General features: G+C 40.1%; 1 protein-coding gene across 1 annotated transcript in view; it reads left to right on the top strand.

The window, feature by feature from the left end:
• Window positions 1–400: 400 nt before the first annotated feature.
• Window positions 401–25,787, top strand: part of KCTD8 (potassium channel tetramerization domain containing 8) — a 90,156-nt gene continuing 64,769 nt past the window's right edge. The window contains exon 1 of the mRNA XM_058838037.1: window positions 401–1,270. Coding sequence (XP_058694020.1) covers window positions 427–1,270 — 844 coding nt within the window. The 5' untranslated portion in view covers window positions 401–426. The remainder of the gene's footprint in view (window positions 1,271–25,787) is intronic.

Here is a 25,787-nt window from a genome sequence, read left to right on the forward strand (position 1 = left end):
CGCTTTGCCAAGTGGCAGCCGGCTCCGCTCGGCCAGCGCGGCTGCGGGCCCCGCGCCCCGGGCGGAGCAGGCAGCGCCGGGGGCGCCGGGCTCGGCTCGGGCCGGGCCGGGGCAGCTCGGAGCCCAGCCCAGGCCGTCCCACCGCCGGGGCAGCGAGGGGCCGCCCGGGCCGGGGTCCGGCCGCCCCGGAGGGCGGCGGAGCAGCGGCTCCGTCCAGGCGCTTCCGGGCGCGCCGGGCGGCGGGGGAAGGGGGGAAGGGGGGAAGGGGGGGAAGGAGGAGGAGGAGGAGGAGAAGGAGGAGGAGGAGGAGGAGGAGGAGGAGGAGGAAGGGAGGTGTGGGTGGAGGGGAGGGGAGGGAAGGAGGGGTGGAGGGAGGCCGGCTTTTTTAGGAGGGAGACCCTCCTTCGCGGCCGCCCGCTCGCAGCCATGGCTTTGAAGGAGGCGGGCGGCAGCATCCTGCCCATCAGCGACATGGTATCGGGGCCGTCGGGCTCGCCGTTCCCCGAGGTGGTGGAGCTGAACGTGGGGGGCCAGGTGTACGTGACGAGGCACTCCACGCTGCTCAGCGTCCCGGACAGCACGCTGGCCACCATGTTCTCCCCGTGCCGGGGCGGCCCGGCGGCGGCCCGCCAGCTGCCCAGGGACAGCCGGGCGCGCTTCTTCATCGACCGCGACGGCTTCCTCTTCAGGTACGTGCTGGATTACCTGCGGGACAAGCAGCTGGCGCTGCCCGAGCACTTCCCCGAGAAGGAACGGCTCCTGCGGGAGGCCGAGTACTTCCAGCTGGGCGACCTGGTGAAGCTGCTGTCGCCCAAGGTCACCAAGCAGAGCTCGCTCAACGACGAGGGCTGCCAGAGCGACCTGGAGGATAGCAACTCGCAGGGCAGCAGCGACCGGCTTCAGCGGGCGGCGCTGGACAAGCGCTCGGGTTTCCTCACCGTGGGCTACCGCGGCTCCTACACCACGGTGCGGGACAACCAGGCGGACGCCAAGTTCCGCCGCGTCGCCCGCATCATGGTGTGCGGCAGGATCGCCCTGGCTAAGGAGGTCTTCGGAGACACCCTCAACGAGAGCCGTGACCCCGACCGGCCCCCCGAGAAGTACACCTCCCGCTTCTACCTCAAATTCACCTACCTGGAGCAAGCCTTCGACCGGCTCTCCGAGGCGGGCTTCCACATGGTGGCTTGCAACTCCACCGGCACCGCCGCCTTCATCAACCAGTACAGGGACGACAAGATCTGGAGCAGCTACACGGAGTACATCTTCTTCAGTAAGTGCTGCCCGCGCCCCGGTGTCGTGCCCCTCGCCCTCGTTCCGGCGGGTGCATGGTGGTGCGCGCCTGAAGTACAGCTGCACCTCCAGAGCCCTTGCTGTCCCAAAGCAACATGTAGCTGGAGAGAAATGGGGGCTGCCCCGTTTCCCCTCACTCCGCTCTGTCACCGCCATGGTTCAAATTTCATTTTGTGAGTTGTGGGGGCGGGACGGGACTGCCTGAAATGCCCCGTCCGGAGCGCGGCGTGGGAGCGTTTCCCTGCACACACTCCCTGGGGCAGCCTGGGCTGATCCCGCCTTTCCGTGCCGAGGGGAGATGTAGCCCCCACGTGTCGGGGTGTCCCAGGGGAAGGGGCAGTGGTTACGGATCGGGGGGCTACGGCCTTCGGGGGTGGGGGTGATGGTGTCCCTGTCCCGCTGGGCGGGCGCGGTGCGCGGTGCGGGCGGGCACGGCCCCGGCTCCGGCGCGGAGGGTAGCGGTGCTCACCGCCAGCGAGGCGACGCAGACATCCCCGAGCAAGGAAGGGTTTTAATATTTTATCGCTGCGTTTCCTTCAAGTGAGCGCACTGCGCCTGGGCACGGTCCCCGTGAGGGAAGGGACAGCGAGGGCACAACCAACTTCCCAAGGAGCAAGAAAGAGTCTGGCTCCAAGGTGGACGAAAATTAGAAAAGAGAAAATAAACCACTCCATAGCCATTACACAGCTCCTAAGCAACTTCGCTGGTTGGCTGTGGGTAGCCTTAAAGGTTTCGGGTCACTCGCAGATAGGAAAACCGAGCGATGACGAATGAGTTTCAGTCTGGCAAAGTGTGTAGCGCTATGTAGGGCACTGGCTGAACAGCGGGTTAGGGTCATGAAACCGCAGCTGGATCGAGAACACCATCCCCTGGCAGAGATTTGTTTTTGAAAGGCAGAGGCAGTCTTAAACATTACAGATGTGTTTGAGAGTCGAGTGAGCCGGTGGAAGAGAGATGTGCTCTGCATTCACTTCTTTCGTCTCCTGCCTCTGTGGGGTTTCGTGCTCTCTGAGCAAAGAAGGCAGAGCAATTGTGAGGTGGGAGATGCAGCCTCTAACTAACTTCACTCGTAAGGCAGCTGAACAGAAGCAGCTTGTTTGCCCTGCTATCCTGGACTTAGGCAAGGTATTTAATAGAGGAGTGAAATGTGAATGGTTTTCTACTGGGAGAAGAAATTAATTAGTTTATATTGCTCTATATTGTATAGATGGTGACTTCCATTTGCCGAGTGGACTTGAGTACTCAGATCAGTCTTTGAAACTGGATTAAAACAGTTTTTGAAGATTCATTGCATGACTTATCACTGGTCATATTTCAGTAGGATATGTGAAAACTGAGCTCTAGAGGAGCTTCACATTGTCCTGGGTGGAATTCTGTCAAGTGTTTTACTTGATTATTAAACCTTCTTCCTCAGAAAATTTGACATAATTATCTTCTAAATAGTAAAATTTCCTTCTTGAGATAGTATGTACTGTTTGCTTAGAAAAAAAATTGTAGTTGCATAATTTTTTGTGTGCATTTGTGATGCTCATAATGTTTTGGGGTTTTTTTTGTGTGTGTTATGATGAGGTTGCTATATAGAATAGTCCTCTAATTCACATCAGTGTTCCAAATTAATCTGCAGTGTAATACTGGTTTATTTGGAATAATGCCAGAAATGAACTGGATGTATGTTGTGATTTTTGTTTTGGTTTTTAGTCTTCAAGCTTCTGATGTTGTGAAAAGTAAAATAGTTAATTACCTAAACTGATAGAGTTAAGTGAAGATTTATGGTTTTACTTAATTTTTTTGGGTGGGGGTTTTGTTTTACTTCTGAATATAAAAAATGGCAAAGATAAAAATAGGCTGACAAGATGTTAAGCATATTTTAATTTTGGTAGCTTGTTATACATTTAGAAACTTTTTTGTGTAACGACTTTATACCTTGTTTTATGATCAGATACATTTCTCTGAAATATAGCAAGATGAAAACAACACTTAAGAAAATCGCCAAAATGGGAAGAGAAACATGTGAAACAGTGCTTGAAGTAAATACTTTAGTTTTTTTGTTGTCTTTTTTTTTTGTCTGACTAGATGTCCAATTTTTGGAGACTGTTGATTAAACAGCACTTTATTATAATAATAATTATAATAAAGTTTGGATGGATTGTGTATGTGCTGCTACCTTGCCTGACAGCTGCACAGAATCCAGCAAAGGGAGAGTGAACCTTGGAAGCCTTGTGCTCTGCACTAAGAGTGAGAAGAGAGCTACTGGCTGTAAACTCCCCAACAGCATTAGCCAGGACCATGTTCCTTCCTTGCTCATGAGCAGAGTTTAATACACAAGGAGAAGAGCAGTCGCTTTTCAGTTTATTCTTTACCCAATGTCCCCATGAACCCCAAAAAGGAACCAGTTTTAGGTGGGAAGTTGCTGATTTCAAGAGCTCTCGTGTCCAACCCTGGACTGTGTCTTACAGGCAAAAATATCAAGATGAAAGACTTTAGGGAGCCTATTCCAGTTTTGGATGCTGCCTGAGACTTAATTTGGAGCTAGCGAAGAAGAAACCTAGTTTTATATCCCACTGGAAAAAGCTGTACCTGCATTTGCATTTGTTATTCACAGCATGTGCATCTGCAACCAACAGCAGCTGTACTATTTGTTGGTCTATAAGTCCATAGCAGTCACATAAACTTCTTTTTCACCATTTCTCCTGAGGACTGTGGACAATTCTGTTCCCTAGTAATGGTAGATAGTAAAGTGGTTGGAAACATACATGAGGATGCATTCATTCTGTCTGTTTTCTGAGGTCATAAGTGGCTGAATGAGTTTCTCCCCAAGAGCTACTAAAGAAAGACAAAGGTTTAATCTGTGGTTTGTGAAACATTTCAGGTCCGTTTCTAGATCTCTCAAACTTTGTTAAGTTTTTTGAGTTGAAATGTTCATCTATCACTTTTCTAAGAAAAATGGAAATTACTTTATATTCTTAAACATTCTGGAAGATCAAATTCACCTGGGATAGTGCATATATATTTAACTCAGTTATGAACTGCCTAATATCTAGGCATCAATGAGTAGTTACAGACTAATTCTGATGGGAGAATTGGAGGTTGTTTGACACTTTTTACCAGGAAATAATACTTCAGCCTTTGGCAACGTGTTATGACAAATACAAAACCAGATTTCCTTCTTATTATGTATCAATCCTATTAAAAAAAAAAAACTTAAGTTCTTTGCCTCTAGTGGTGTTTGAGCTATCACATATGCAATGACAGATTAATTTGTCTACACAGTACATGGCCAGAATTTAGCCTGTACCTTGCATTGGTGGCTCAGTTCTGGAAAGTGCTCATAGATCTGTTCCACATGTCCATTACAAATCCTGTTTCTGTCTCTTAATAGTCAGTTAAAGGACTGAACTTCTATGTGGTAGTGAGAAGGCTCTATTGGAGAGTACCACAAACTTTTTTTATTTTTATTTTTATTTTTTGGCCCCATTCTATATTAGCACTCTCACATTAACACACATGAGGATGACTTGGGTCAGGTTAGTGTAACATGAAATGCATATACAGTTTGGGAAGGATGCTTGAACTCTTCTACTGCTTAGTTTCACACTGCCATAGAGGATGACAGATTAATTAATTACCTGTTGATGTGCGATAGGTTATGGCCTTCACAAAAGTTGCTTCTAACTGGAGACAGGAGGCCTTGCTTCTTCCTGTGGCTGCAAGCACTGTAACATGTTTTCTGTTAGCTGACATCTTTGTGAGAAAAGGGTGAAATTTACATGTTTAATGTTTTTGAGGGAGTTTTTTTTTTGGCTTTTTTTTTGTGGTTCATGGTATCTCTCAGTACTGTTGCCTGTGCAAGATTGCCCGTGCATGCTATCACTAGTTTTTTTTTCTTCTGTAGAATCTAATTAGTCCTAATGGATTTTACTTTTAACATCTGCTATGCAATGTGACTTAGGGGTGTTGAGAGTCTGTGCTCAGCTGAAAGCTTACTGTGCTGAACTGACATCTTTATTATAAGAAGAATACAGTAATATTTCCTGAAAACTTCGACATGCTTTCTATGTTGACACTCCTGTTTCACATAGAACAGCTTCTGTTTTCCTTTTCTCTTGTTTTTGTTTGGTAACAGGTGACATTAGCATGGATTTATGGTGCTTATTTTCCACTTGAAGTCACAGCACTCTGAGATTACATTGGATGCTGTGGAAATTGTCATAAACAAGTTATAATAATTTTGTAATCAGATGGGGAATAAGCAGTTAGAAACAATGAATTTTTAGGAGGCAATATAGAATTTAGAAAAAAAAAGAAACCCAAGCCCAAACAAAATGATACCAGAAACCTCCTCCCAAAACCCACCCAACAACAACGAAACCTAACCAACGTAGATTGTGTCGTTGCATGTAAAATACTTTGAGATGTTAGTTGCTCTGTAAGTGCAAAATCCACTTCAGCATTCTACTGGGAGAGTGAGGGGTTGGTGGGCTGGCAGATAACCCTAAACTGCTCTTTTGAGGGCAGAGTGGTGGTAACCTGCAAGTGGTTACTGTGACCATGTCAAGCTGTTCTCCATCCATCCCTGCATTTTTGGTGGAGTTTATAATATGTGGAGTGTATCTGTGCTATTTTTTTTTAATCTGGAAAAAATATATGTAAGATATTGAGGAGAAAAAAGGGGACGAAGGAAAAAAAAAAAAAAAAGAAGGGTATTACATCTCTGTGACACATGGAGATAAATTTGGACAATTTACTTTGAATCTGAACCAGAGCCTGAAAGATTAGAATACAAATTTTTGGTGGGGCAGGATGATGTGAAGGAATAAATCAGTACCACAAGCATAGTGTAGAAAAGCTTCAGATTTCTAACAGTTTAAAGAACTCGAAATGTTTCTGACAGAACTATTGAGCAAAGCCCTTTAAAGAGAGGTTTTATAGGCAGTCCTTGGATTTTGGAAAACTGACGCAGAATTTTGGCATGTTCTGCTTTAGGATTTCAGCTCAACTCTTAATACAGCCTAAAGTTAAATAAACAATAGACTGCTCCTTATCTTGTCATTCTTCCAAAATACATGTTCCTGAATGCAAAGGGATGAATCAAAGTTTGCAGTAATAATTAATAATATTACTCTTATGCTGCCACTTGATATGTGTGATAATCTAGTCTACTGAAATTGGTATTCTGATGTTAGTCATCATTTCAATCAATAGACTTCATCTCAGAATTATTTTAAAATATGAGATTAAAAAGAAGTTTGAACAGATTTGACTTTTTAATAAAAAATGAAAATAACCTGCAGTCCTCTACAGCTGATATTAAGACACTGCTGCAGTGAAAAACTGTGCCAGGAACCTCTTGATTTTTTTTACACTTCAATCAAAGTATGCATAAATCAATACAATGATTTGTGCTTCCATTTTATCAATTGTCTCCAGTTTCTGGTCTTACTACAGTAAAATCATATTTTTAAGTATTGTGGAGCCTTTTTAATATTTAAAGCTGAGTGTTGAAACTGTTGTGTGATATTTTAAAAATAGAATTGGAGATTAACTAGAGATAAGAAAATCAACTGTCCTGGAAATTATATACCAGGATCAATGCTAGATAAAGAATAATCAAGAATTGATGGAAGCAGCCGTTATTTTTGACATCGGGAAATGGAAACACACTGGTTTTGTGTTATCCCACACTGGTATTTCTTGTGGATTTCTTGGGGAAAAAAGTGACAGTATTAGAAAAGCTGACTTTCCTGGATCTGTAATATTTTGCAGGAGAACCACTTCTTGGTGTCAGATCATTTCATAGATTTTCAAGGATTTTTGACAGTAGTTGCAGGGAAATGTTTATTTTTCCACAGTAAGATGAGAAAATCATATTTTATTTTTTCTTTAGTGTCAACATGAAATTCTAGTTATCTACTGTTCAAGCACAGAAGTTATGCATACAAAAGCTTTCCTTTTAATATTGTTCCAGGCAGATGATTTAAAATTAAAACATTGCTGCTAATAGAATGTGTTTTGCAAGGTTTGCTTTTGCAGTATGATATGGCTGGAATTTAACTATGGCTGGTCTCCTTTGCTGCAAGTACCACATTTGTTACACTGTGGTGAGAATTTGTGTGGCTAACAAAAATTCACTGAGATTTGCATCAAGAGGGTGTTCACTGATTGCCGCTTTATCCCTTTCTTGCCACAGTTCCACATTTAAACACAGCTCTTCAGAAATTAAAAGCTGCTCAGGCAGGTCTTTTGGGGGTGAAAAGTAAGATCCCGTGGTTGTGAGGAGAGAAGAGGCACAAGAAAGGTCCTCTTTGTGGTCCAGCTGCACACCAGCATGGCCTGGTGCAAGTGGCCAGCAGTTCTGGTGTGTTACCAGTGTAAGGCTGAGCTCAGAATAGCCAGATGGGTCAAGAAGGAAAGTGCACAGAGTGGTGTGTGTCCATCTCACCCTGCTGGGGACCGAAGCAGCTCGAGACTGATGTGGTGCTTAGCGGATCTGGCAGCAAGCTCAGCACTGCCCTGCATTGATTGTCTCAGCAACTCGGCGGGTCCCGGGTGTCACTCGTGCTGCGGGACAGGAGAACGGCACAGCCCCACTCTGCATTCACTCCCAGATTTTATTTCTGATTTTCCATCTCCCATTTTGGAGTGCTTTACTGCTAGAGTCATGTAAGAAGTCTGTTACAGAGTTAAGCTGCCCAGGGTTGTGTTTGCAGGGCTTTTCACACTACAGACTGCTCATTTGGTTGGTGGTTATTTGACTGTGGCTGAAAAAAGTTGGAGGCACTATACCAGCTAAGATCCTAACCTAACAAACCAATGTGATTTTTATATCCAAGGATGATTTTGTTTCACTTCTCCTTACAAGACCTTTATTCCCTAAACCATGTGGAGTAATAATGCCATTCAAATCATAGCTCTTTTATAAACCAAGCCACTGGAAGTCCAGTGGAAAATTCTCTAAAAAAATTACTAGGCAAATTTCATTTTGCTTTAGAAAATCGAATGCTTCATGATGGATTTCCTGGGGAGGTTGTTCACTCCAGCTTGATCAAACTGCATGTTCTTTTTCAGAAGAAGTAATTTATACTCTACTTAAAATTCATATATTGAATAAACGTTAGGAGAAAAAAGTCCTATGTGTAAAATATCATTCTCAGCCGAGATGAAGTACTTCCATTTAAATGTTTTGTATTATTTTTATTTTTTATTTTCAAGCCATTTAGCTTTTACCTCATATAAATTCAAGAATATTCAGTGAATTAATTCCTTTTGTTTTTTTTTTCTTTGACCTAAATGGAACTAATCATATATATAAGGATCAACAGTGTGTGCAACTCAGAATCAAGTTCCATTCAAAATTGCAACTTCACTGAGACTGAAGCAACAAATAACCTTATGCTAATCCCTCACATGAAGGTGAAAATTCAAACTACATGTGTGGTTATTTGGTTTCATAACTGTTTTTAGTACACAAAATCCTGTCAGAAGTTAAGCAGTGATGATTTGTAATTTTTATGGCAACTTTAGAAACCAATGCCATTCCATTTTGCTTGCATTTTATGAGACTGTGGTAAATAGACTTACCATGTTCGTTACTTTTTGGCAGCGTAGCTTCAGAAGACAAACTATAGGGTGCGTCTTGCTGTAAGGTGCAACTCCATTCATATCATCACAGCTCTAAATATTTTGGGGACTTCAACAGTAAAAATCACGGTGGTGTTGATGGGCTTCATGATTCTAGCAACAAGATGAATACAATGCTTTAAAAACTTTTATGCAAATACTATTTCTTTGTGAAATTACTTGTATCTTGTCTTCTCCAGGGCTGCTCAAAAGAGGGGATTTGCCGTCAGAGATAGGGAACAGCATGTTTGCCCATTCTTTGTGCTGTCGGGTCTGCGTGAAGACTGCTCTGAGTTACAGCTGGTACAATGATTCCCTCATCAATATCTTGCAGCTGAGAGAAGCTGGGTCAAAATGCAGTCATGCCTTGTCTCATTGTTCCCCACATGCCTGAACCCTGTGGCAGAGGCTCTGAGCAAGAGGTGCAGAGACAGGGGCTGCTGCCTCTGGGGCCCGCCACTGCCTCTGGCTTGGCTTTGTACTGCTCCAGGCACGTACCCTCCACCTGACCTGTTTTCTCTCCCTATGACATGCACGTAGCAAATGAAGCAAACTAGAGTAGCTTATAGAATAAAAAATAATAGTACTTCCTTTTGAAGGGAATGGTACAACGCTTTAAAATAAAATGCTGTGACTAACTCAATCCAGAGACAGCAATTGGGTTACAAGTGCAACTACTCACGACAACTAGTGCACTGTGGAATTCTGCACACCTCTTGAGGGGTAGAAGGTGTGGGCTGAGAAACTGGGGGGAAAAATCAATCATCATTGACTTTTATAATTGAAAGTAAATATTCCAAGTCTTTGCTTAGCATACATTCAGTTGCACTGTATTTAATACTTATAGAGATGTTCTTTTTGTATTAGCAGAAAGATACTATTCAGAAACTAAGTGTATTTTATTTTTTGTACACTAAACGTCAGATATATTTGTGTCTTTTCTCTTTCACCTTTGCTGGGTTTTACCCTTTATTAGTATTAACAAATATTCCCAAAGAGAGAAGTGCTAGTCCTCAGGGACTAGTCACATTTTGTTGTAAACAGTCTCCTGCAGCTTAAATGAGTAGAAATTGTTCGACATTTTATTGAATGTAGATGTTGAGAGGTTCTTTCAAGGATTATAACTATGTAGGTGTATTCCACAGAAATTAATAAAAGTGTCCTATCATTCCAAAAGCTTTGTATCAGTGAATCTTTTATATATGTCACAGGGATCTGTGAAACTCTTTATTTAATGATAGGAGCAAAAAGTTCCAGTATTTAATATATTCATGAGCATATAAACAATTTTTCTATGAAAGAGTTACTTTCATAACCTCTTACTAACAGTTTAATTGAGATTCTCCCTCTTTTGTTACTCAAATCATGATTAAAATTACCACACCTGCAAAACTTGGAGAGTAATGACAAATGTCCATTCTGTGGACAAAAGTATTCTCTAACACTCTGGTTCTTAATCCAAGTTTTCTCTTGTTTTCAGTTCTCATTGAAACTCATGAATACAAAATAATATGAAAATCAGCTACAGAAGGGCTGGAAGGCAGATAAATCAGTAAAACTGAGTGCCAACAATTTAATCAGTGTAGTGTGTAGATAATACAGTGCAGAAAGATTAAAACTAAACATCACTTTTTGCTAGTTTTGCTTAGTAAACACATTTTCTTTCCCTTTCTTCTCACAGTCACCCCTTTATAGGCAGTCACTCCTCAGTATTGTTCTTTTCAGATAGCTGTTGCTATTTCTGTTGTTAATGCCTACTGTGGCTTTTGAGCAGTTCTGAAACAAAGTAAAGGCATGGCTACTCTTGCCTTTCCATCTATTTTTGTCTCTTTCCAGTGTTTGGCAATATAAATATCAATCATTCTGTCCTAAAAATACCATTATACAGCTTTATACAAATGTGATCAATATTGCTGAAGCTACATGGACTTCGGGAAAAAAAAGAAAGAACAAAATAATTTAGCTATTTATGATGCAAGATAGAATGGGACTGTTGTTCAAGCAAGGTTGTTTCTGTCCTCTTCTAATTTCAAAATTTTGTTATCAAATCCCACACCTGCCTTTCTGCATGACTTATCCATTTGATGTACCCCTTCTCTGGGGAAGGAGTTTTCAGAATCTGTATTTGTAGTTAAGCCTTATCATATTTAGAGAGTAAAACAAAACTCTTTAAGGAATGGAGCTAAGACCACTGTCATTAACAATCCTGCTTGGAATTTTTACTTTGCTAGGACCCATAGACTTCAATTTTCCATGTTACCAATCCCTCAGAAAGCTGTGCTTGTTTACCTATCTTAATGTTGTCATAGCTTGCAAATATAAATTTCTCATCTTCACACAAACATCAGTTTGTTTCTGGGGATACAGGAAATGAATATAACCTCTCTAAATCTTGTAGACAGAGAGAGACACAGTCTGTGTGGTTTTGTTCCCCCCAGAACATATGGAGTAGCAGATAATGACATCCTTTGGCTTCAAAATAACCCTGTAATTATTTAGGATAGAAGGGACAAACTTTTCAGAGCTGTTTGTTATTTAGATACTTGAAGATTATTGGAATTTTTGAAGTTTTACCTCATAACCTGCAAAGTTTATAGTTGTCTAATAGTTCAGCCTCCAGTCATAACAACACTCACATTTTTATTTCTCTACTTTCAGTATTTATTTTTTCCACCTGTAGCTGAAGTAGTTTGGTGTCTAAATTCGTGGAATTATGCCCCTAAATAATTGCATCTGTGATCACATTTGATTACAGGAAGCAGAATATGCTTGTGGCAGAGGAGATTAGGTTAAATGCTCTGTCTAATCAGTTCCCCAGCGACTGTCTCCTGGCAGTGCTTCCTTCCTAAATCCCATTTCCAGGGATGCCATCAATAAAAGCTGCATGGACTGTGCAAGTCCATGTCTTCAGGAGATGCTTTTGCTTTTCTGATATGAGGGGTCAGATGTGGGCTTAGGAGCAAGGCTGAACATTGGTCACCCTTGCCAAATGCACATGTGTGAGCTTTAGGGTGGACTTGGCAAGGTGGGTGTAAGGCCATGGGGAATGGAGAGGGGAGCTGGAGAGTGTGCTGCTGCCTTGGGTCTGCCATCCCGAGGGGGACAGCTGGAATGGGTCCTGGGCAGGGTGGGGAAGCCCAGTGGGCCTTTCAGGGCTAGTACAGCCCTGGAGGTGTATATAGATACATAAAGATATAAATATATATAAACATATGCTGTATTCACTGAGGCCATGTCTGCCCTCAGTGTAAACCAGCAAATAAGCCAAGAGCTGCATCCTCCAAGGACCTCTGGCCAGGCACCATCATCACAGGTCTGCTTCAGTGCCTGAGCAATGAGTCCGGGGTGGGGCATTTTTGAAACAATTTGAAAACTTGTTGTAGCACAAAATATGTGAGCAATCCTTATTAGTGAGTTATTTTTATGCAGGAGAACCAAAGGGTTCTTGGTCAAAGGCACCAGTAAGACCAGAGTTGCATTTAATTAATGTTTTTGCAGTGGTATGACACACTGTGTTCCTGCAGCCATGCTGCTGAAGCATCTTAAATTCGATAATAATCTCAAACTTAATATAGTTAAGCTAAATATTCTTTATTTGCCTCCAAATTATGGAGGGAGAAAGCAGTTGTTATAAACAATAAGTAATCTGAAAAAAAAAAAAAGGTAAAAAAATATTTGCTTTTTGGACTATGGCAAATTGTTTCATTTACAATTAATATTAATGATAATATTAATATAATATTAATGCAAGACTTTTTGTATTGTCACACATAATGCATAAAGGTCCAAAGGAACCTGGAGTGGTTGCTTGGCTGCATTTTCTGAACACAGTAAAAATATCCTGAACATTGAGAAGATATCTTTTGGTTTTTTGAAATATTTCAATACATGGTTTTGCAATCAGGATTATCCTCTGTCATCATAGTGAGATTACTCGCAAAAATATCTAACCTTTTGAATGAACCATGTGTAATGAATCACATTTGAAAATAATAGGAGGCTAAAATTGACCTCCAAATCAATACTTTCAATCTTGAATGTGTTTTCAGAAAATCCAGTCAGGTTCAGTGAAAATTTCTATCTGCACTTTGAGTACCAGGCAAGCAGTAGGGCTAGACAAATTTGAATTTAGACTGTTGGTTTGAAAAATTTAGTTTTTCTTATCACCTCTGTGACTGGCAATAAACTGCATTTACTTCTTTCCTTCCTTACCCTGTGGTTATAGCATAGGTTCAGCAATCCAGAAACTGATATTTTATTGAAGTTCACCTTGATTTCTAGCAGTGGTTAGCTCTCATTCATTAATTTGCCCAATTAAGTCAGTTTGTAACAGTGAAAGCAATGCTAGTAAAAGCTATTTACTTTCTATTCAAGCAGTTATATAACAAGGCTATTGCAAATTACTAGACAATTACTGCTGGTCCAGAGCATGTTGGCATAATTTCTGTTCAAAAAGGTGTATGGTTTTAGACTGTGGATCAGGAAATTAAGAGTGTTAAATGTTACATGTGGTAGGCACGTAACACTCAGCCTTCAAGCTTCTTAATAGACTTAAAAGTTCCTTGATGAAAGGCAAAACATTTTCTGCATTAAGGAGGTGTTGGAACAGTCTGTGCAGTGATGCTGTGCATGTTGTGCATCCTTTGAGGCTTTCAGGACTTGTCTGGATCAAGCCCTGCTAATCTGATCCAGCCTCATAACTGACTGTGCTTTTGAGCAGGATGTTGGGCATCTCCTAAGTCATCTTGATCTCCTAAGTCATCTTGCGGTTCTCTTCTGTGATGTGATTTACCTTGACATTGGCTATTTGCAAACACAAAGGGAGAAATGAACTGCTGCAGGAAAATTAAGTAGATGCTAGAAAGCCATAAATTCTGATTGTTCTCAAAGTCAAAAACTTCAAAGCTTTAGCTTTATGCTGTCTTTTTACTTATCAGTGTGCCCTATCAGAATGGAAACTATAGCTTCGGGATAAAGTTTCTTACAGGACTTTCTGCCCCAAACTCAAAACCATAGAATGTTAAATAGGCCACAGCTAATAAAGTATCTGAAAAAGTAATCAAACTGCATATTGGATAGCACTGTGGTTGTTGATCACATGTTGCTTAAAGAAAGAACTCTCACAGTTTTAGAAAATCACCACTGTTTAAAACTTTAATCATTTTTACTGTCATTTTTTGGACAGATTCTGGTGCTATCTCTCATAAAGGTGACAGCCTGCCTTGGATTTCTTGGGGTTTTTCTCCATTTTGATGGTTTTAATCAGTGTTGAGTTTCTTTATTGTGACATATTTTTTGCTGCTGTTTTTCAGCCTCTGTATTTTTCCCCTAGCATAGCTTGAGTCAATTTATGTAGCAACTGCAAAAATGCTGAAGAGGATTATTTTGGTAGTCTTTTTTACTATTAAAAAAATAATAGTAAAGGAAATATGAACAATATGGAGTTACTAGTTAGCAATACACTGCAGACTGGATGCATAGCATAAATACAAGGTAGTTAATTATGAGGATATTTCAAAAGTTTGAATTTTTTCCTTCTTGAAATTTTAATGTAAGAATAGAACATGAGGCACTAGTAGCTAGGATTGTATATATAAAAGAATGTTGGCTATTCCTCTTGCTTTACCCACATTACTGAAAAGATTGCTGAAGTGATGTAGCTGAAGGTTCTTTGTGCTGTTAAAAATTCCCTTATGACAACAAACTAAAACAGAAATATTGCTTACTTTGACTGACACCTTATATCTATTTTTAAATATAGATACATGGTCACAGAGAAGCAGCATAATGAAAAGATCTTAAGTAAGTTCTTGTGTCAGTTGTAGGTTGTCAAAACACTCAATAATAATGAAATTTTGTCAGTTATGCCTAGTAATATGTTTTCTTCTCAAAAGTTATTCTCCTAGGTGGGGCATATAGTGTATTTCCATCACTGTTTATTGCCATGGAGGGTTTGGGCAGATTGGTACAGATATCCTTGTTATGAGCTCAGCTAGATTCACTTAGAGAACATCTGGATGTCTTGATGGTGTCAGCTAGTCTGTCCCTCTATGTTCACACTAAATCAAAAATCAAAACTTAAGTGACACGGTGTTTAAAACACTTTGGCTTGTGTTGTGTGAATTTTCAGTCGCTGATGTAGCTTGTGTTCTAAAGAGGGTTTTGTTTGGGATGATACAGAATATCCGTACCAGCCTAACATAAAACTGTCTTGCTGCAGTTCTGGAAAGAAGTTGGCAACAGTGTTACTCAAGTGTTTAAAATTCTTGATCATAACAGCAGTAATACAGAGATTACAAAAGTTGTAGAAATACTAAATATAAAGGTGCTTACAATCACTGGTCTTTATGAAGGCTCTGCAACTTTTGTAAATTTATCCTATCTATGCTCCATTGGCTCATGTCATGTGTATTTAACTTCATCTGTACAAAGCTGGTCCAAGCAAAACAGGTCAAATCCTTTTCATGTTCATTGAATAATTGTAGGTAATTTCACAGGACATAAAACAAAGGAAACTGGGGCTGCATGGACAGGAGTGTTTGGAAGGCAAGAGAAAATCTTCAGCTAGTGCACAAAGTGGCAAAACCCAAAAATTTCTAATTTTCTGGTCTTGCAGATTGCTATGTTGCAATGCTTTCCATAGAACATGATTTAGAGAATCAAGTCTTGAAACTAAATTTGCAGTAAAATATGTGGCAATTAAGAAAAAGCTGTTTTTTACCAAGAGATTCCTACCATTAAATACTGTAGAATTTTAGTTTCATAGAGTGACACCAAATGAAGCTACTGGGACTAAGGGCTCTGTTGAGTTTGTCTAACATGATGCAGTACCATCCAATGGAATCCACTGCAGCCTACCAGGTCGGGGATTTTCATTAAAAGGGAGGGTTTCTGTGCTTTACCATAAAGTGGAACGATGAATGTTATGAATATCATGAGTGAGTATTCAAAATTGATGGAAGTCAATAGAATTTCATCTGCCTTTTTGCAAATGCACTTTATCTTTTTTTTTTCCCTTTCTATTTTTCCTCTTTCTTTGTTATATCGATTTTCCACACTAGATGGCAGTGCCTTAGCACTAGTGCATGACAGGGGAATTGATCTTAATTTATCCAGGGGGGAAGAAATCCGTCTGTTTCATATTTCCTTCTACATAGATAGTTTAAAGAATTGCAGGTGGGAAACTGGACTTTGATGAGCTACATATGGATAGGCAAAGAAAAATGCAAAATTTCCCCCTCCTTTTTCTTTGTACAAATGGAAATCTATTAGAGCTGATCGAACCAGGCTTGCATTGGCTGGATGTGAGATGAACTGGGGCTTTCAGTGCTGTCCCCAAGGAATTGCATTCATAGAAACTTCAAGTGAAAAGCTTTATTGAGTTAGAGCTGAGAGTGCAGCCAGACTCTGAGCAGATTGCCTCACAGTTTTGAGCCATATGTTGTCTATACTGAGAAGTCAGTGAGAGAAAACACAGCTTCCTTCTCTTTCCAAGAAAACCAAGTGCTGGAGGGGTGGTGGTGGAGAGCTGAGAGGTGCTGGGGTGCACCTAGACATTGCTGTTTTAGTGCTGGAATACTGCCGGGGCTCGTAATTCCGCCTATGAGCTGGGATGCAATCCTGGATTCCGTGTTAGTTGAAAGACTGGAAGTTTGCTGACTTGAGATATTTTAACTAAAAGGTCGTTGGAATGAGGACTGAGGGGACACCATGATTAGAAACAAATGGGCTCTGAAAGAGTAAATGTGGCAGCAATAGGTGAAGGCTAAAAGTTGGAAGTTTGTAGGTGGACTTCAATTTTAAATTAGGAAACAATCTTCAAAATTTATGGATGAGATCCTTGAAAACAGAGGGTTATTAAAGCAAGCAGGTGTTTTTATTGTTCATATTTTCAACCTTCATGAAAGAAAACCTCCAGTTAATCTTCTGAAAGGAGTAGACAGAAGTTTTTGAAACAATTAACACCAAGAGATTCTGCAGTAAAGACAAAAGTAAAGACTTGTCATTATCAGGAGAAATGAAATACATTAAAATACAAGAGTAGGGAAAAAAAAAAAGAAGAGACCTGACATAGGATTGATTGACTGTATGAGAAAGAAAGCTGAAAGAAAGATGGTATAAAAGCATGTGAAAAAAACCCAAAAAAATTAGAAAGTCAAGAGTTGTTAAATACATTTTCTCTTTGTAAAATTTATGAAGAGTATTCTCATTGTATGGTTTGCTCAAAAATAAGATGGTTTCAAGTTTCAGTCCAATTTATACTTCACAAAGGTAAATTTGATGCAATACCTTCACCTTTTTCATTGGAGTTAAACATTTAAGAATCTGAAAGGCTCTTGCCTGAGGCTGGGAAACATACTGCCATGAATACATTTCCTTAAAGAAAATTTAACTTAACTTGGTGTCTCCTGGGACCTTACTGCATGCAGCTTCTGCCTTATTTATTCAGTTTTATTTTTTGCTATGTCCCTCCTGAATGAGCTGGAGAAAACCAAATTAAAATACAGGAAAACACATTTTCTCTTACTTTTTACTGGATCTGCCATAGCTGAAATTTCATTAATACTGCTGGAAGGAAGGCAGGACAAATAAATGTTTATCTGACTTCTACTGCAGCATTCACAGAAACCGAATATTTTTTTCAAAATATGCTGCTATTTGCTGTCATTTTTTGCATGTCACTGAAAGTGATAGTCCTGTCTATAATTTATTATATAACTCTGCCATAGCAGAAGATGCAGATGGCTTACTATAAAAATGCAATTCAAATTATATTTGATAGTACTGCTTAGATGATTTCTTGCTAGTTAGGGGGAGAAACAAATGGTTCTGAGTTGGAATTTGGTGCTGGAAAATGAGCCTCAGTCTTAGGGCAGTTATTTGGGAGGTATAAGTTGCAAGTTCTTTAAAACAGAGAGAACAAATGATTGAATATAGACTTCCCACCTCCCAGATGAGTTTTCTAACTGCCAGGTTAGATTGTCAAGGGATGTATCTATTCATTTTGTAACAGGGATTTTTTTTTCTTTCTGAATTTGAATATAAATATCTTCCCTCAGACATTTTCATAAAACAGAAACTTGCCTTCCAATTAGGCTTCTTCACATCACTAGAAAGAATGAAGCAGTTATTTGAGAAAAAATTATTTATATGGACAGTATTACGCAGAAATTTGAACTTGGAGATGTTACTTGTTGATTGTTTTTGTGTTCTCTTGTGGTTGGTTCTCTTTCGTCTTGTGGTGGATGGTAAAACTGGGATTTTCCCTTGGTACTAGGAGTTCTGGTCTTCCAGAGAACGCTGTTTTCGAGACTGGATTATAGAGAGTATTCAGAGGTGGGGAGGCCCACTGGATACCTGTAGCTATTTTCCCCTTCTTTTTTAATCAGCCATGCCCAGCACTTTTTTATTGTTCATCCAAGCTGAGGGAAGTTCACTCTAGTAGTAGATTTTTATCTTGCTCATATGTTCTGATTGAATCTGAAGAACAAGTGAATGCCAGGATACTTCAAACCACCCAAATTATTTGTTTTTACTCATAGTCATGATTTAATTGAAAGCAGGAGGTTTGTCTTCAAGAATTGGATTTTGTAAGCATAAGGATTACCCTTGTTTGTTAAATGTAAACACCTCTGATTAAAACTTCCATTTCCTAAAAAATCATTGTGCTCTTCTAGATTGTTTGCTTGGGTTTCCTCTGGCTGTGTTCCTGGAAAACACACCCAAACAGAATGCTAAGTCTGTCCAGTTTTGATTATGAGGCATTCATGAAGAAAACATTCAAGGTGTTTTCTTTAGCTAGTGCTGTTTATGGCTTTGTACTGCTGCTTCCCCTTCCCACTATTTTGTTGGCCTTCTTCTGATTCTAAAAATGTAACTTCGCCACAGGAGCAAAAGAGCTGCTACTCTTGCCAAATGAATGCTAGCCCTTCTCATTGCAGCTTTTATACCATCCTCTTGGTCAAGTGTTATGGATTGCACTTGAATTACTCCAGCCATTGCCTGGAAGATATCCTTCTGACTCACTGGACTTCGGAGAAGTATCTTAATAATAAATTCAATTTTGAATGGCTTTTCTTGTCAGATACTCTTGCAAAGTGCTCATTAAGTACTCCTGCTGTCTTTCTGCTTTTTGTCTCCTCTCCATTACTTGGACATATACAGCTTCTTTTGTTCTCTTGCCCTTACAGAATGATTTGCATTCGAAGTGGCCTTAATGAGCAGGGACATCTTTCACTAGACCAGGTTGCTCAAAGTCCCATCCAGTGTGGTCTTGGACAATTCCAGGGGTGGGGCATCCACAACTTCTCTGAGCAACATGTCCCAGTGCTTCACCGTCCACAGGGTGGAAAAATTCTCCTCAAAACCCATCCTCTTTTAATTTAAAGCTATTCCCCCTAGTCCCATCATATGTTCTTCTAGAAAGTCCCTCTCCAGCTTTCCTGAAGGTCCCCTTGAAGTACTAGAAGGTGCTATAAGGTTCCTGGAGCCTTCTCTTCTCCAGGCTGAACAGCCCAAGCTTTCTCAGCCTGTCCTTCTAGGAGAAGTGCTCCAGCCTTGTGATCAGTTTGGATCTGGACTCATTCCAACAGGCAGTAAGGCCACTAAAACCTCACTTGATGAGACACTTAAAAGTGCTTACTTTTCTTTACGTATTCTGAGTTAGATGCATGGGAGAAACAACAAGATACTCTCAAGAAGTCAAAACAACAAAAAAAAGTCTTTACTGGGAACTTAGAAAATCAGAGAACTTTGGCAAAAGCTTTTGAGCAACATTCAATCAAGTTAAAACATTCCACAAAACATTCGATTATCCTGTTCAACTTAGAAAACTTCAAGCCCATCTGACTTCAGGTTTTTTCAAAATGTTACTCAGAATTCTGAGAGGAGGTAATTAGAAAAAGACAGAGAAGGTACAGAAACGAACAAACATTGACTACCACTTGTGATTCCAGTTGTGTTCAGCTGATAGAAATTCCAGGGGGAGAGAGGATCAAGATGGACAGGATGAGGTTGGCTTTCTGGGCTCTGAATGCATGTTGCTGGGTCATGTTGGTCATACTCCTCTTCAGAGGCTTATAAATTAATTCATTATGCTTTCCACTCTGATACTGTTTTTCTTTTACATTTCTCAATTTTGGGGGTTTTTGTGTGCATTTTGGTGTTATTGTTACTGTTAATTAAAAAATCTGTTTCCTCATACAATTTCTTCTGACTGGAATACATTGTTCTACCAGCAGTTGAAGGCTGGGATTTTTTTTTTGTATTTAGTCCACTCTATCACATTTTATTTCATTTGTAGCAAAGGTAAAACCTTTAGAAGACATCAGCTTTGGTTGTTTCTTAATTGTCTTTGTCTTCTCATTTCTATCATGGCACTCATATGGAAAACAGCTGGTTTCCTTGTTGGCATTCCTTAACTGTTACTTTCTATGGTCACATGCTGGTCTAAATAAATGCAAGTTCTTTGGGTGGCACAATAGAAACAAGTAATTGGTATTTTCTTTATAAAATGCTATGCTTCCTTCTTTTTCTTTCAATTCATAGGTTTTTTAAAATAGGGTCTGAATTACATAATTTCACTGTTTATGCTTTCTTAATTTACTGCATTTATGAGTAAAGTTCTGCAGCATGCTCAGAATCATTTACTACTTTTGTTTGCTGCTGTAGATACAAATCCTCAGTCCAGCTAAAAAGACTGAGTTGTTTTTCAGAGAGAAGGTTCTGATGCAACTGGAGAAGTGAGAAACTTCTTTAATAGTCTGCAGAGCTCCGTGACTGCGTTCTGCTGGGGCATCTACAACAACAGCCAGATTAGCATTTTTCACTGCAATTTCTGTCATTTCAACTGCCCTGGGCTGTTCACAGTCAGTACACTTGGCCTGCAGCTTGTGCAGGTCCCTTGCTGATGCATAAGGACACTTCCTCATCAGATGCAGCCACTTCTCTAAAAAGTTTGAAGGGGAGATTGTGGGCAGCAAGATACCTTGGGATGTCCAAGTTGAATGTCCAAGTGAATGTTTTCCTGCTGTGCAGGCAGATGCCTGTACCATGTAAGTCAAGGCAAGTGTTTGGCCCTCTGGCTTCCCATGCAGGCTGTGGCTGCTATTGAAATCTATGTGTAGGGGCCTTTTTTGTTTATTTAGAAAATGCCTATTTCCTTCAGATGCAGGGCAGTTATGTCACTTTTTTAATGTGGAGACCTGAGGATTGACACAGCATATTTCTCAAAAGTTGGTGCATGTGATAAATTGTGGCTGGCCTTGCAGTGCATAAGTAATAAAGCTTTATGCATTTTTATTTCTTAAGACAGACACACATGCAAAAAATAGGCAAGTGATTAAATAGCAGCTAATAAAATGTTGGAGTCTGTATTTTTGTCCATTTTTTTTGTTTTTTGCAGTTTAAACTTTCTGCCTTATTCCAGAAAGGCACCAGAATTTATGTAAGTGTACTGTCTAATGGTAGGAGCAAAGTTACTGAGGTAGATGTCCTTCCTGCTGTTAGAGGCAATAACTTACAAAACTGAAATGTAATAATATCTGTGATAATATTGCTACATCATTATGTAGTGAATTTTCTTATCTTTAAAAAAGTTTCTAAGAAATGAAAGGGAAAATTTTACTCAGCTTGAAAGTTATTCATTAAAAGAATTTTAAAAGATATCCTAAAAATTAAATATCTATCAGCTATTTCTATTACTTGCACTGTATCCTGTGGACTTGATTTTCCAGTTTTAGGTGTGTAATTTTAGCATTGCCTCATTGTCATTTTAGCTTTGTGAAATTTCGTATTGAAGTGAATGTTTGTGGAAAATACTGTTTTCTACAAAGATGAGAAGAGAATCATGAAGCATTAAAATTCAAGATTAGTTGTCTGAGGGGGAAGGGAACATCATATTCAATCATGCTACTTCTTAAGAAGTCAACAACAAAAGACACAGAATATTTATCTGAAATGATCACAGCAGTGTACACAGACAGAAAGCAAAAACAGATCTGGCATTTTAATTTAAATATCCAAAATGGCTGGTCCTGTGGAACTTGTTTACCACTATTAAAATTATTCCTTTTCTTCCTTTGGAAGCTTGTAGCAGTTTGGGATGCTGCATGTTGGCATCAAACCCTGCCCTTCCCCACTTCTCTGACATTTCTACAGTGGGCAGCCTGGGGTGGTGCTGTTGCTCCTGGGATGGGCATGGGCAAAGCAAGCTGGTGGCTGAGGAGGGCTTGTGAGACACTGCTTAGAGACAAAATGTCAGGGCAGACGTAGAAGGCTGAAAACAAGAGTAGGGCAAGGTGAGAGAAAGCATTTTTATTTTCTAAATGGCTAAGAATGATTTAATTGATCAACTGCTAGTACCAAACCCAGAACACAGTGGAGTCACAAGTACATTCCTGTTGGACTTTGATGGACATGCCTGATATTTATCATTTTGGGTCTTAGTGTACTCACTTTCTTCTCTGACATTTAAAGTATCAGTGGAATTAAATCTTGTAAAATGAAACGTCCACCCTAAAACATTCTCTTCCATTAGCTTTAATCTATACCTTTTAGTACCAGTCACTATTTATTTACTGTATCAGAGAGACCAATTAAAAAATCTTTCAAAACAGCTAGAGAAAATTTGTTCAACACAATGAAGAGACAAAAGCCCAATTTCTGCATGTTCTTCCCAAATCACATTGTGGATTTTCCTCCATTCTTAAACCACATATCATCTATTTTTCTTCCTTTTTGCTTGCGTTTTAAAATCATTATATTTGAGGTGATGTTAATTTTTATTTGAAGCATTTGCTAAAAATCCTTAGGCAAGGGTTTCTGGGTTTGTACTCTGAGTGTTTAATTCTCCTTTCCCTGGCTGGAGGGCGGAGCTTGTTTCTGAGTATGATGTTTTTTTAGGAAAATAAGTAATGAATGCTACCTCACACCTCCTCTCAGTTTACAAAAGATTTTGAATCTTCCCAAAAGACTTGGCTCAGTGGTGGATTTGGCAATATAAGGTTAACTTTATGATCTTAAAGATCTTTTCCAACCAAAATGATTAAGTGATTTTTATGACATTGTTTGATTTTCTAGTAAATGAAAATGTGTGAAAAGAAAAAGCAAAAAAAACCCAAACTGCCTATTAAGTTTCCATAGTAACATGTATAGGATATTTGCAAAAGTTTGATTTTATTTCATGCTTCTGTTTTCTGGTATGAATAGATCAGTCTGGCATAATGAATTTTGCTTCATGTTTTACTGGGTTCTGACTCGTCATGGCAATACAGGCAGCAATCTGTGACGTGCAGATGAAGGCAGTTTAACTTCCCATTGTCACAGAAGTTTTATTCATCTACTGCATTTATTTAAGGGAAGAGCCTAATGAAGAGAGCTTCAATCTTTAGCTTCATGTTGTTACAGTTCTCTTATGAAAAACATAGCATAATATGTTTGAAAACCTATTTATTTTCTTTAACTATTGGTGTTGTATATCTGTGTTTCAAAACTGCTAATATTTGCTGCCATGTTGGTGATGTAAGGATGCTCCTTATTCTGTTCTCTGGAAGTGCAGTCTCTGTAAAGGAACACCTCTGGGGCTGGTACAATTCCTGCAAATACAGCAGTGAGCCACAAACCCACACATTCATGGCAGCTTAAATAGTTCTGCTGAGGAGGACTATGAAGGATTAGCTCCAACTGAGGTCTGCCAGGAATCAGTCTCAGTCTGATTCATTTTTTGCTTTAAAGAGTATGTAAATTAATGAGATACAATAATAATTTTATTTCTGTGAGCTAAAATATAATTGATCGTATCATTATAATGTGGTTTGCAAAGATTAGAGATTCTCAGGTCTTTCTAGTGTGGCTGTGTGGGAGTGGAATGATAGATATTCCTCTTATCACAGGGTAGGTCTTCCATTCTGCAGGTTAGTAGAGAATCTTAATTTTATATATAATTCTGCATCTCCTTTTATAGGAAAGCAATCGATTACCATACATAATTGGATGAGTCGGACTATTTCCTCTCTCAGTCCTCATTTAGGAATGTATTTTGTATCTTAAGACCAAGGGTAAAGATAAAATTACAGATTTCCTCTAGTTACCCATTGAGAGACCTTTAGCTGTTTCTGTTCTCTCTGTGCACCTTCCAGTTTTACTAGTTGGCTTGTAGGAAAGTAAGATGCAAGTGTGGGAGCAATGTTCCAGATTCTAAAGAGCTAATCTTTTGCATTAGTAAGTAAATGTACATCATCCTATATCAATTTGAATGTACATCTGCACGAATTTGAGAACTATCACTGTGTTCACTATCACTACTTTGTTGGTTAGAAAACACTTTAAAATGCCCAGCCTTCGCTTTAGTCAATTTGTTCTTTTTAAGTGCTGCTACTGCTTCAGTTTACATAGGTCTTCTTCCATTAAAAGAAAAATCAGATATTTTATGTGTTTTGGTTTGCTATGATGCACAAGATACAATTTTGTCATGTGGTACTATTTGATTCATCTGATCTCTAGTGGATTTATTTTCTGCATCTGATTCTGTTTAACTGTTCATTTTCTGAAGAAAGAGAGAACTGTATAGATTACATTTAATGAGGTTTTTATTGTTGCTGTGGCTTTTACACATTTTGGGATAATATTCATTATTTTTACAACGCCAGATCATGCAGACATTATTTTATCTGGTGAAGACAGTCAGGTTTTTCACATGCCTTGTTTTCTTCAGATGAGAAGTTTCTTGTCATTAGAGCAGCAATCAGTTCACTTGGTAGTAGTATTACATTTCACCCCATTACATTTCACCCCATTACATTTCACACTACTTTGATTCTTTCATGATCTTCTGGTCCTAGCTTATTAACTCGTCTGAACCCTCTATTGTTGGGAAGGTTTTTCTTCATCTCTTCTGTTTCTGTGTGATTTTTCTAGTCTACAAGCTGCTGTGTCTTTTTACCACTATGTTGCAACCATGCTGCAACCCTCACAACCTTGAGATACAGGACAGTGTGGCCAGGTAAATGCAAAGAAGCTCTCTCTTTTTTTTTTTTTCTTTTTTTTTTAATATAAGATTCACAGAATCACAGCATCATTTAAGTTGTAGAAGACCTCCAAGATAATTGAACCCAACCTTTGACTGACTACTACTTTGTCAACTAGACCATGGTACTAAGTGCCACATCCAGTCATTTCTTGAACACCTGCAGGGATGGTGACTACACCACATCCCTGGACAGTCCATTCCAATCCTTAACAACCCTTTTTGTTAAGAAATTTATCTTGATGTCCAACCTGAACCTCCCCTGGCTCAACCTGAGGCCATGTCCTCTCATCCTATTGCTGGCTGCCTGGGAGACGAGACCAACCCCCACCTGGTTACAATCTCCTTTCAGGGAGTTGTAGAGAGTGATCAGATCTCCTGTGAGCCTCCTTTACTCCAGGCTAAACCCCCCCAGCTCCTTCAGCTGCTCCTCACAAGCCTTGTGCTCCAGACCCTTCCCCAGTTCTGTTGCCCTTCTCTGGACACGCTCCAGCCCCTCAATGTCCTTCCTGTGGTGAGGGGCCCAGAACTGGACATAGGATTTGAGGTGTGGCCTCCCTGCTGCTGGGTACAGGAGGACAATCCCTGCCCTGCTCCTGCTGGCCACACTATTGCTGACACAGACCAGGACACCATTGGCCTTCTTGGCCACCTGGGCACAGCTGGCTCATGATCAGCAGCTCTCAGCCAGCACCCCCAGGCCCATTCCTGACAAGCAGCTTTCCAGCCACTCTTCCCCCAGCCTTTAGCACTGCAGGGGGTTGTTGTGACTCAGGTGCAGGACCCAGCACTTCTGTTTCTATAAACTATTTTTTAACATGTGGTTTTAGTGGCTGCTTGAGTGGGATAGTCCAGA

This window comes from Poecile atricapillus, chromosome 4, assembly GCF_030490865.1.
Source record: "Poecile atricapillus isolate bPoeAtr1 chromosome 4, bPoeAtr1.hap1, whole genome shotgun sequence".
Classification (NCBI taxonomy): Eukaryota; Metazoa; Chordata; class Aves; order Passeriformes; family Paridae; genus Poecile; species Poecile atricapillus.